The 12,236-nt window shown below is 61.3% G+C and overlaps 2 protein-coding genes across 2 annotated transcripts; both read right to left on the bottom strand.

Moving 5' to 3' along the window:
- Positions 1 to 6,918: 6,918 nt before the first annotated feature.
- On the bottom strand, positions 6,919 to 10,512 carry BJ171DRAFT_484388 (uncharacterized protein). Its single transcript, XM_053108983.1, has one exon. It carries the CDS (start codon positions 10,356 to 10,358, stop codon positions 6,939 to 6,941), a length of 3,420 nt encoding a protein of 1,139 aa, XP_052971638.1. The 5' UTR covers positions 10,359 to 10,512; the 3' UTR covers positions 6,919 to 6,938.
- Positions 10,513 to 10,889: 377 nt separating this feature from the next.
- Positions 10,890 to 11,871, bottom strand: BJ171DRAFT_453703 (uncharacterized protein). Its single transcript, XM_053108223.1, has 2 exons — positions 11,734 to 11,871; positions 10,890 to 11,568 (listed from the first exon to the last, which is right to left on the bottom strand). Exons 1-2 carry the CDS (start codon positions 11,800 to 11,802, stop codon positions 11,044 to 11,046), a joined length of 594 nt encoding a protein of 197 aa, XP_052971637.1. The 5' UTR covers positions 11,803 to 11,871; the 3' UTR covers positions 10,890 to 11,043.
- Positions 11,872 to 12,236: the final 365 nt, after the last annotated feature.

The following is a 12,236-nucleotide window of genomic DNA, read 5'->3' as shown; positions in this document are numbered from 1 at the left end:
CCTGCCCCCCGCCCTGCCTCGTCTGCTCACCCCTTGACAGGGCACACCAGCTTCGTCGGGCTCCCCCTCCCCTGAACCAGGTGCGTCGTCGAGAGCTGTCGCTTGGTCTGCTCTGTTGCAAGAGCAAGAGCGAGAGAGGGAGAGCTGGATTTCGGTGCTGGGCCGCTTGGGGCTGTTCAAAGGCATTCGCTCTGCTGGCCGGATCGTCGCCGCTGCGCGAGGGTGGATCGGTGCGATCGAGCACGCTGTCAAGCTGGATTTCGTCACTGTGTCGAGTCCAGTTGCTGCTGTTATGATTCTGCTGAGTGGTGGAGTCGCTCCTATCACTGCTGCTGCTACTGCTGCTACTGTTTTCCGCCTGCGAGCGTCAGCGTCGACGCCGGCCTCTGCTTCTGCTTCTGCTGCGTTTCGCCGAGCCAACATTCTGACGCTCTCGCTGCTGCCTTGTAACGCTGCTGCCGCTGCTGCCTTGCAACGCTACTCCTTCCGCTCAACCCAGACGACCAAATCCCCATCAACATATTGCCAATGAGCAGCGCACACAGACGATACGACGACCGGCCGCGAGACGGCAAAGGCGATCCCTATGTCGACCGGAAAGTCCAGGTGCGTTCTTGGGCCGAGCGTCGTGCGTGTGCTCAGCAACAGGGAGACATCCCGATGCGATGCGTGCCGAACTCTCCAGCGCCCAGTGCGGGAGACAAACGGTGAATCGGCACCGGAAATGTATCCCCAGGATTCGGCATCTCAGCCGCCCCGCATTGCCGTGCCCGCTGCATGGTATCCGTCCATCCGCGGGCCACCACAATCCGTCCATTTTACTCCCACACGGCGCGCCGTTGTGATGCCGAGGATTCTTCTGCGTCCATGCGTCGCTGTGTGGTAATCGGGCTCTCTTTCCGGCCCATATCGGCCATGCCCGTTACGGCCAGCCCCACGGGTTCCATTCTCCCGCTGACCTGCCTCTACCCTCCGTGGCAACTTCTGCGCCTCCAGGAACGCAACCGCCCCATGTCTGACTTGCTGAAGGAGCTCGAAGGCATTGGCCTCGAAGATCCAGTGCCTCCGATTCCTCCTCGTCGTGGCTATGGCGACCGCAATGACCGCAATGACCGCAACGACCGCAACGACCGCGGTGACCGAAGCCGTCCTCCCCGCGACCGAGAAGCACCCACCCGTGAAATCCCCCCTCGCCGCCATGATGGCCCCGATATCCCCCAGCGCCGACTCGACGGCCCCGATATCCCCCAGCGCCGCAACGAACTCAGTCCCGAGGCTCCCCAACGCCGGTACGAGCTCAGTCCTGATATCCCCCAGCGTCGCCATGATCAAGCTGCCGAGATTCCCCAGCGGCGGCACGAGGTCGGTGCCGGGGGCCCCTCCATCCCCGAGCGGCGACATGCGGACCGGGCCACCAGCCGCCATCGCCGCGACCCCTCGCGCACCCAGAACGACGAATTGGAGCCGTCCCGGGGCAACAGCAGCCGTCGTCGTGGCGACGACCAGATCGAGCGCACTCCCATCATGAAGGCCACCAGCGTCGAGCAGCTCGCCCGCCCAAACCTGGACACGCAGTGGGATGCACTCGAGCAAATGATGAAGTCCGACGACCTTGACGCTCTCGACAACCTCAGCAGCCTCGAACGCGACAAGGAGAACCGCCCCCCCGCTCCAGTACCCCCGGCCAAGGGCGACTCGGCCGAGCGACCGGTCCTGCCCGTGCGCACAAAGTCCATCTACGTCGGCAACAACCCCCGCAGCCTCACCAACACCTCTCGATCGAATCGCTCGCAAGAAACCCTGGGATCGACACGCAACAACGACGAGGGCCCTTTGGACGGCCGGCCAGCTGCACCTCCACGACAGCGGGACGTTGTTCCCCTCAACGACATTGAACGAGCCCCCAGCCGCCCTCCTCCCATTGATGTCGGTGATCGACCCGCTCTTCCGCAACGAACGCCCTCCGAGAAGCGGGTTCAGTCCCCCGTGACGGCGTCTTCCTTCGGTCGATCCTCCAACGGCACCGGTCTTCCCTCGGCTTACAAATCTCCCTCTATGCCACAGATGGATGTTGAGGACTCTCAGCGGGGGGCCGACAAAGATCCTCGCCGCGACCGTTCTAAATCCCGCGACCGCCGGGCCGTCGCAAACGACCAGGATAACAACGAGGATGATGGCCACTCGACTGCGCGCCGCCGAATCCGTCAGATGAGCCCCTCCGGCAACGGCGAGCGTTTCCCACGCTCGGCCGCGTCGCACCGGCGGCAAGAGTCCAACGTCTCGTCTCCTCCGCTGGGCGAGGCCCGCAGCGTCGGAGCCTCCAGCCCTGCCAACGGGCCCCATGCCGTCAACGCCGCTGCCGAGGTCTCCGAGAAGTTTGCCTTCCTGCGCACCGACCCGTACAAGACCATCCGCTCGCGCCGGACGAGTGTCACCAGCGGCACGAGCTCCGTCGGCAACGAGCTCGACGCCTCGCAGATCAAGCTCATGGTGCCCGACTGCGTCGCCGACAGCGCCGGGTATGTTGCCCTGCAGCCGGACAAGTACGAGGCCAAGAAGCGCGAGCTCTCGAATCTCTACAGCGAGATCAAGTCACTTAACAACCGCCTGACGCTCGAGATCAAGGTGCGCGATGCCGCCCTCGACATGCTCAAGTCTAGCGAGGCGTCGAACCGCCAGGGCCTCAAGCAGGCCAACGACCAGGTTGCCGAGGCCAACCGCCAGGTCGACGTCCTGACGTCGGACCTGTGGCGTGCCACGGGCAAGCTTGTCGAGCTCGAGCAGCTCGTGCTCAAGCACGTCGGCAGCGTCCTCCGGTACGAGGTGGTTAACACCAGCTCAGGCTCGGGCTCGAGCGATGGGCCCAGCGCCGACGACGGCCAGATGCAGAGCAAGCTGACCTCGGCCGAGACCAAGATCAAGGAGCAGGAGCGCGAGATCAAGATCTTCAAGAGCACCATCGAGCGACTCGAGTCCTCGACCGAGAGCAGCCGGCTGGACCTCGAGAGCCAGGAGCGCGAGATCCAGTCGCTCAAGAGCAAGCTGCAGATCCAGAGCGAGGAGCTCACCAGCCTTCAGTCCAACAGCTCCTCGGAGAACTCGTCGCTTGCCGTCGTCCAGAGCGAGCTCAGTCGCTACAAGCTCGACCTGGCCACCGCCAACGCCGACCTGGCCTCGAAAAAGGACCGCGTCCGTGCGCTCGAGAAGGAAGTCGGCCGTCTCAAGACCCAGGTCGACGAAATCACCACCGACCTCGAGGACCGCGACCGCACCATCGCCAACCTCTCCTCCGAGCTCGAGGAAAAGACCAACGTCATTGACATGCACCGCGCCTCGCGAGACGCCAGCAACGAGAGCGCCATGTCCGTGTCGTCGCTCAAGGCCCAGGTCTCGATCCTCAAGACCGAGCTCGACTCGCGCCTGGCCACCAAGGACGCCGAGATCGAGAAGCTGAACCGCCAGCTGCGCGATGCCAAGACCAAGGCCGAGTCGGACTCGGACAGCGACGGCGGCACCCTGCGCTCCGGCCGCAGCCGCACCATCTACAGCCGCTCTCGGTCCAAGCGCAACGACACCCTGGCCCTCGAGGCCGACATGCGCGCCAAGCAGGATCAGATCCGCGACCTGGAGCATCGCCTCAAGATGTCCACCGTCGACACCGAGGAGCTGCAGCGGTCGGCCAAGGACCATGCCGAGCAGCTCGCCGTCCTCCGCAAGCTCTACTTTGACATTCCCCCGCCGTCCGCCGGCGGCTCGCGCGCCGCGCGTGAGGACTTGCAGTTCAGCGTCGATGGTCTCTCCACCAAGGTGAACCGGCTCATCACGGAGCGCAAGGACCTCTCGGATCGGGTCAAGGAGCTGCAGACAAAGTCGGACCAGGCCAGCAGCCGCCTCGAGTACGTCAACGAAGACCTGCGCGACTCGCAGAAGCGCTCGGGCGAGCTCGAGAAGCGTGTGCTCGAGCTCGAGGCCGCCAAGCGCGAGCTCGCCTCGGACCTGCGCTCGCTGCGTGACGCCCACGACCGGCTGCGGCTCGAGAGCGAAAACTCGACCCGCGCCGCGCGCGAGCTCGAGGATCTCCACAACAACAGCTCCCAAAACGCCTCCCGCCGGCTGGAGGAGACGGTCCAGCTGCACGAGAAGGAGATCAAGTCGATCGAGGAGCGCCACGCCAAGCAGATCCTGACCCTCGAGTCGCAGATCAAGCAGCACCTCGAAGCCATCGACGACCTCAAGGCCGACCTCGAGAGCGTCGAGCTCGAGCGCAAGATCCTGATGCAGGAGCGCGAGACCCTCTCAAACTCCAAGAACCAGCTCTCGGGCGAGCAGGAAGAGCTTGCCCGCAAGCTCTCTGCCCTGGAGAAGGACAAGCAAAAACTCAACGACCTGATCAACACCATGGAGCGAGAACACAAGGCCGAGCTCGACGACATGGAGGACCGCCAGCTGGACGAGATCGAGCAGCTGCAAAAGTCACACACAGCCGAGCTGGAGGGCTTGCGCAAGCGCCTCGAGGACCAGCTCGACAAGGAGCGCCAGGAGCACAACGCCACCAAGAAGCTCGCCAATGCCGAGAAGGAGGCCCTGGACGTCGAGTACTCGAGCGTCATGGACATCAGCCTCAAGAAGATCCGCGAGGAGGCCGAGGCCGAGCGCAAGAAGCAGATCATGGAGGCCCAGGCTAACTTCATGGACCAGATCCAGGACATGGAGGATCTCCACCGCGAGGACGAGGAGGAAATGAAGCGCGCCCACGCCGACGAGATCGAGAAGCTGTACGAAAAGTTTGCCAAGGAGCGCGAGGACACCCGTGCCGAGACCGAGGCCACCGTGCGCGAGCTCGAGGCCCGCTCTGCCCAGACCCTTGATGCCGAGCTGCGGAAGCTGCGCGAGTCGCACGAGGAGGAGCTCCGCATGATGGAGCAGGACCAGGCTCAGGAGATTGCCGCCCTCAGGACCGAGCACGCCATGCAGATCGAGACGATGCAGCAGAAGCTGGAGCGCGCCGAAGCCACCCTCCAGCAGACCAAGACCCAGCTCACGGACGAGACCAACCGCCTACAGGACACCATCGACGAGCTCGAGGACGAGATGCACGAGCTCAAGCAGTCCGAACTCGAGTCCTTCAACAAGAGCAATGCCAAGGCCCGCGAGCAAGAGTCTGCCATTGCCCAGCTGCGGCTGGAGGTCCAGGGCGTCCTTGGTCAGCTAGAGCAGGCTCAGCGCGACATTGAACGCAAGGAGAAGGACATGGCCTTTATGGAACAGCAGCACACCGAGCAGATCAGCCAGCTGAACGCCACCGCGGACTCGAAGCTGCGCGAGCTCGAGGCGCAGCTCGCCGAGTACGAGGGCGTCAAAGAAGAGCTCGACGACATGCAGCGTGAGTTCTCGCGCGAGAAGCAGAGCCTGGAGCGCGAGCGATCGCTGCTGCAGATCCAGCTGCAGGAAACCCAGGATGCCAAGGAGTCGATTTCGAGCCAGCTCGAGTCGATCAAGCGCCAGCTGGAGAAGAGCGAGCGCGAGACCGCTCAAATCAAGGCCGAGCTGACCGATGTCCAGAACCAGGGCCCTGTCGTCGACCACGAGGTCGAGGAGACGCTCATGCGCGAGGTCGAGAAGCTGCAGATGCAGATCGTGGACCTGAAGACCGGCAAGGTCGATTTGCTCGAGGAGTTGGACAACCAGCAACACCGCGAGCAGTCCATGCAGGCCGAGATGAACACGCTCATCCGCGAGTTTGACAAGGTATGTGTGGCTGGATGTGTGGATGTGTGGACATGTGGATGTACATGTGGGCGGCCGCCAGTCTCCCGGCCCATCGCTGTAACCGCTGGCACTCGATCTGACTGCTCCGTTTGCTCGACTCCAGCTCCAGCGCAGCATGTCCGACGCCGAGATCGAGCGCACTCGCAACGAGACCATGATCGCCGATCTGCGAACCCAGGTGAACGAGCTGCAGGCCGAGCTCCAGGACAAGATGATCGAGACCATGGGTGGCTTCAACAACAGCACCGAGACACCCTCCGTCCAGAAGCTGCGCGCCGAGTTCCGCAAGGTCGCCGCCGATATCCGCGAGGAGTACTCCGAGCAGCTCAACAAGGAAGTCACGGCCCGCGGCCAGCTGGAGGCCGAGCTGCGGAAGATGAAGAGGGACAAGGACTTGGATGCATACAAGATCAACGAAGGAACTCGTATGTATTCTGTTCGACGGTGCGCCGTCATGGCTGCGCTGTGGTGCAAGCCTGCTGTGGACCGTGCGTTCAGACGTCTCGGTTGTTGTACTCACGCATCTAATGCTGTTTCATGCAGAGACGACCCTGCGCTGGATCACTGGCGACGAGCCTGTCAAGGTCAACTTTGGCTTCTAAGCCGCTACCTCTCCTGTGTTTCGCTGCCCCCCGGTGCTCTCGGCTGGCTGTGCGACCCTCTAATTGCCCCTCTCTCCATATAGTACCTCAGCCCTCCATGCCTTGCTATTCCGTAATTTTGTATTCCCACACCGACAGCTTGCGCATGGCTTTGTATGTGGTTCGTTTCTGGTCTCGCCCCGTGCTCCTCCTGCATGGCCTTTGCCCGTCGCCAACGCACGGAGCATTGGTGCACACACCCCTCTCAAAATGGGGTTCTACATCGAGTGTTTGCAAAGTGATTCACGTCGCCTCTTTTCTGAGTCCGCCTATGGCTGCTATCTGGAACCTGAATATACAAGCCCGCTCACTTCCCCGTGGCGGCGATCCCATATTGCAGAAACTGGGTGAAGATGTATCCCGTGCCCAAGGTGACTGGTGCTGTCTCGAGGCCATCATCAAACCAAGCCAGCATGTGCGAGTCCATCCACCCCGCCAGGGACATGTGCAGCCGTGAACATGCTCCGCAACAATCAAATGTGCTGCCTGCTCTCAGGAAAGACGGACGTTCGATTCCGGATTCGGGCTTTACTCAGACTCTTCCTGTCGGCGAGCAGCAGAGACGCTGCCGAGCTTGGCGCTGAGCACCTGGACAAACTCGTCGTAGCATCGCAGCGGCCCAAAGACTCCCCAGACACACACTGTCGCCACAACCAGGTCGATGGCGACAACAATCACCGTCATGTACAGGAACTTTGGAGAAAACACACTCCAGACCATCAGGTGGCGGCGGAACCAGCCTGCAAAGGACATGCTGACGCCCATGGCCGTGCCCACAACGACCATGTACATCAGCAGGGCCCGGAAAACGGACTGGAAGAGCCGTCGCTCCTGGCCCTTCTGGATGGGCTGCTTCCAAATGACAAACATGGGCACGGAGAGTGCACATGCCAGCGGGCCGCCAAAGGTGTTGAGCGCCACGAGCGTCCCGGACAGATAAAAGTTCATGTGCTCGACGCCGATGAAGCCGACTTCCCATTGGATCGTCGACAGGATGAACTGATGGCCCGTTGCGAAAAACAATCTGTGCGACAGGATCGAGAGCACCGTGAGGAACAGGAAGACGAGCGTGCCGTGACTGGGGAGGTTGAGTCGGATTCCGCCAGCTGGTACAGCCGTGCGCTCGGACTCTTTCTTGATGATCCCAGGCAGATGGAGAGAAAAGTATTCGCGCCACAGTGCCGCCATTTCGAACAGACAAACCACGACGAGGAATCCGGTCCAGAGCATGACGCCGCCCATGGGCTTTTGGAACATGGCCAGGATCAGGAACAGCGCCGCGACAAGGACAAAGTACGCTGAGCCCACGACATTGGCGATGCCGTTGAGCACCACTGTTGCCTGGGTGTCCGGTGCTGCGGGTTCATCCGAGTCCTGATCGTTTTTGCCGCCCTTGCCTGGTGTGTCCGCTGAGGCCGCGGGCGAGGCACTGCGGACGATTGAGAGACCAATGCACGAGGGCTCCGATGTCCAAACATAGAGACAGGTGGCGCTGGCAGCCAGGAATCCGATCTTGGCAATCCACATCTTGAGCTTGCCCAGCCAGCGCTGGTTGGCTTCAAAGTAGTGGTGGCCCTCGATCGTGTCCAGGGTCCAATACAGGAAGGAGATTGACAGCGCCGCCGGTAGGAACACACCCACGATCAGCGAGCCTGTCGAGTGGAACGAGTCTGATTCCGTTAGGACGCGCCGCGAAACAATCACAACCAGGGCCGAAATCAGGGCCAGGAACACGAGCGTGGGCATCGCCGCCACCGAGCTCGAAGGAGCCGAGTTGAACGTCGGAATACAGTGCGGGTGTTGTTCGGGGCGGCACACGACCGACGAAAGCGTCAGCCGCGACAACACCATGAACATCACAGAGTACCAAATCAGATTCTCGCGGGTCTTGTTGTGGCGCACAAAGATGGATCGGACGAGCTGGAAGGCTCCAAAGGTCTGCAGCATGAAGTTGGTGCCGTAGTCCTCGTAGATTGTGTAGCTGTCCGAGGCCGGCGAAATGGCGTGGAGCCCAAGCAGGAGAGTCGCCAGGACGGCCTCGGGTGACGGAAGGACGCTGCCACTCTCGTTTGGAGTTGGCTTGGAGCCTTGCTTGGCTTGGTGGATGCGAACCCCAGTACCGGCGGCGTAGCCCACGAGCAGCGCAAAACCCACTTCGTGGACGAGTTTGATTTCCGAGTCGACAGACAGCACAGCCAGGGCTTTGGACAGGGGCTGGGCCATTCCGATGAGAGCGCCGATGGCGAGGCCGACCAGAGGATGACGAAGCGTTTGTAGCGAGCCCAGGTTGACCGAGAAGCGAATCTCGGCAGCACAAGCCAGCACGACAGCAAAGAATCCAGCGCATCCCATAGCAATCAAGGGAAGATCGAAGCGTGACCAAACTCTGCGGGTGATCTTGAGGGCCGACCGCATAAACTCGTACTGGAGCTCAATCGCACGCAGCAGCTCCGGCTCAGTGGGCAAAGACCGAGCTGCCGCCTCAAAGCTCTCGGTGGCGATACTGAATCGCCGCCCGAGTTCGGGAAGCGAAAAGTCGGCTGTTGCCAGTGCCTGACTGTAACTTTGCAGGTATCGCCAGATCTGTTTGGCATTGAGGTGCGAGGCCTTGAGCAAGTCCAGCCAAGGCGATGTGGGGCTCGGATCTGGATGCTCGCCGTCGGCTACAAAGAACAGCTCCGGGATAATCGATCCCAGATTGCCAAATGGAATAGGCAGTCCCAGCAGCAGCGTCAGGGTCGAGACGACATCGATTTGCGAAACCGTTCGAATCGGGTCGTCGGCCGAGTCCTGAGTTTCGGATACCCGCTGGATGGCCGCCACCAGGCTTTGATGGGCAGCTGCGGCGCCGTCAAAGTCGGTGAGCTTCTTTTTGCTGAAGATGAAGAGTCCAGCATCGGTCTCGGACTTGCTGTCGCCGCCGTGGTCGCCCTTGAAGTCCATGCCGTGGTCGCCCATGACAACGACCACGGTGTCGTCGTCGATGGCCTCAAAGAGCTGCTCAAGCACCTGGTTGATCTGCACAAGCTTGTCGGCCATGGCTCGATGCTCCGGTCCGTATCTGTGGCCGGCGTGGTCGATGCCGAGAAAATGGGCCACGATAAAGTCCCAGTCTCGGGGGGAGCGCGCAAGGATCGGCCACAGATGCTCGAGGACACCATTGTCGACAGTGTGCAGATCCCAGACATCGAACGATGGATACGGGTAGCTCTCGTGGATGGACTGGGGATAGATGCCTTCCCAGGTGTCGTCGCCGATAACGACCGACTTTCTGCCCAAAGTCTTGAGCTGGTCCATGATGTTGTCTTCGCTGACAAGCGAGCCGCCGAAATTCTTGCCAATGTCGACAAACGTCGGGAGGGTTCCGGTGGTGATGGCCTTGAGGCGCTGCAGGGTCGTGGTTGGAGGATCGACCTTGGATCGGAAGAGCAGGGCATTGCTTGGCTGAGAGTGCAGGAGGCGATGGAGGACAGGAAGCTTGTTGCGATAAAATGGCACACGGCCTCGGTTCTGGCTTTCGTCGAGCGCCATAGACTCGTTGTAGACCGTGAAATCATAGCGCAGGGCATCGAGGATGACGAGGACAGCACGCTTGTACCGTGGAGGATGCCAGCACAATCCGTCCGCTCTGATGGCCTCGGCGGGAGCAGTCGAGTCGTTGCTGGGCTTGGCCACAACCGTGACAGAGGGATCGCATGTGCTGAGGGTCGGCAGCTCCATACGGGTGAGGAGGAATCCGGAGGCGAAGAGCCAGATCGAGAGGGCTTGAAGGGCCAGCACGAGCAGCAGCTTCAGCGAAACAACCCCAAAGATGCTGGAGGTATCTTTTGGCAGGGCAGCGAGTTCGATCGAGACGGCTCGGGGAGTGTGTTCTGGCCGAGCATTGCGAGATCTGGTCTGAGCCGACGCGAGCTTTGCTCGCTGCTCGGCGGCTTTGCGCTTGAACATGATCGAGAAATCGTCGGCACGCTGGAGCTGGGCAGGCTGCAGGCCCAGACCGAGATACAGGTGAGCCCGACGAAGGAGCGACGCGGGAGGGTGGTTAGTTTCGCTGCACGGGGCTTCTCGATGCAATTAAAGCATGCGAAGGAAACGCACCGACAGCCGAGGGACAGAGCGAATGTGTCGCCTGGAACGAAGATGGGGGCGAAAGCCGACAGGGGCGAGATGCCGATGCCAGGAGTGGAGGGCGAGGCGAGGTGGTCGTGCGGCGTGCTGGGCCAGAGGGCGATGTGTATTGGTCGGAAAAGAAAGATGCAAAAACCCAGCGGCCGCGATCGACCCAGACGAGATCGGCAGGTCAAAACGAGCGGGCCGACCCATCGCGTGCGCATAAGCATCCTCTGCATATCTTGGGAGATGTAGACCATTGGCAGGTCTTGCGACGCTGCGGGATGTGCATTTCTGGCAGCCACCCTGCATCCATCGCATTCCTTGCTCTCCATCGGCAATCATGGCCGGCACTCTCGCTCCCCAGTCGAGAGATGGTGTCTGGGCGGCATTGGGCTCAACGAGCACCGCCAATGGATCAGTCGGCCGACTCGCACATGGCCGTTGCTGCTCGCAGATGTCTTGTATGCTAGCGTCTGTATTTCGAACCCATCATCCGCGGCTGCCGAGATTTGGATCCGGTCTACTTTGCATATCCCACCCAAACCTTGACGCCAGTGACACCGCGCTTGGTGATAAACAACGATCGTCCAAAGTCGGTGTATGCATTATGGATGTCACCGGCGCCCAACGATCCATAGTGCACCAGGTTGGTCACAGACCGAGTGCCTCGGCGGCCCTTGACCTGAATTCGGAAACCCGTAATCTTGCCCAGGGCCATGCCCGTTTCGAGTGCCTCTGACGGATTGGTGACATGCCTCAGGATAATCTTGGGCAGCGGGATGTCTGTCAGGAAGGATTGCTTGGATTCGGGCGCAGCGTCGCTGGCAGGGGGCGTGCTTGTCGCGATGAGCTGCTTCCAGGTGTCGTCCGACTGCAGAACCTTGGAGACTGCCAGCGAGTGCTGCTTGGTCTCGTCGTAGAGCTCGGATTTCACCCGTACAAAGTTCGTGTCGAGAGCCTCCTTGGCAGCCAGCAGCTTTGCCGACACGGGCTCGAAAGGCGATGCCCTCAGCTTGTGGAGGTTGTACAGTGCCGGAGGCTTGCCCTGGATGAAAGATTCGGCAAAAGTAGGTCATCGATATTAGTCACTTCTGCTGCTGATGGCCACGGACAAGTTGCGGAGCATATCGCAGTTGCCAGAGCAAGGGCGATCGCAGCGGCCAAGCGGCGATGCCGAGCGCAGGCTGAGCGGGGCTTCCGGCATGCCTACCTTGTGAGCGTTGGCACTGATCCTGGCCATCTCAGAGACGAAGCGTCGGTAGGAGATCGTGTGGCTCATCTTTGCGGATGTGTCGGCGACGACGACGGATGCGGTTTGTGGTCCAGATCAACTCGCCCCAGAGCAAGATGATCGGCAGTTTGGTTTTTTCTTTCTGCGGCCAAGGGCGACACAGAATCCAGTGTGTGTGTGTGTGTGTGCATGGCGCCTGTGCTTGGTCGCTCATCGGTCGCTGGACTGGGGCGCATGACCGTCTGGATCAGGACGAAGCGAGCGCACTGGCGGCTCGCAGGCGCAGAGATCGTCTGGATGGGGCTGACGGGAGTGCGGCGAGGGCTCTCAGATAATCATCGATGGCAAAGACAGGATCCAAGACTGCCAAATGCCGCAGCAGCGGTGCCCAACACTCCCCACTCTTGAAGAATCCGTGCAGCTGGGCCGCCCATTGTGCCAGTGTGGACCATCTGTCAATGGCACATCGATGTCTCGCAGAA

This window comes from Polychytrium aggregatum, assembly GCF_025602895.1.
Source record: "Polychytrium aggregatum strain JEL109 chromosome Unknown BJ171scaffold_1, whole genome shotgun sequence".
In the NCBI taxonomy this organism is placed as follows: Eukaryota; Fungi; Chytridiomycota; class Chytridiomycetes; order Polychytriales; genus Polychytrium; species Polychytrium aggregatum.
This window is presented reverse-complemented; position numbering and strand designations above follow the sequence as displayed.

Bases quoted from the DNA above. Each gene is read 5' to 3' on its own strand.
- BJ171DRAFT_484388 (XM_053108983.1), bottom strand. From the start codon at position 10,358: ATGTTCAAGCGCAAAGCCGCCGAGCAGCGAGCAAAGCTCGCGTCGGCT.
- BJ171DRAFT_453703 (XM_053108223.1), bottom strand. From the start codon at position 11,802: ATGAGCCACACGATCTCCTACCGACGCTTCGTCTCTGAGATGGCCAGG. The intron at 11,569-11,733 runs GTAGGCATGCCG...TCTTTCATCCAG, and splicing joins TCAGTGCCAACGCTCACAAG to GGCAAGCCTCCGGCACTGTA.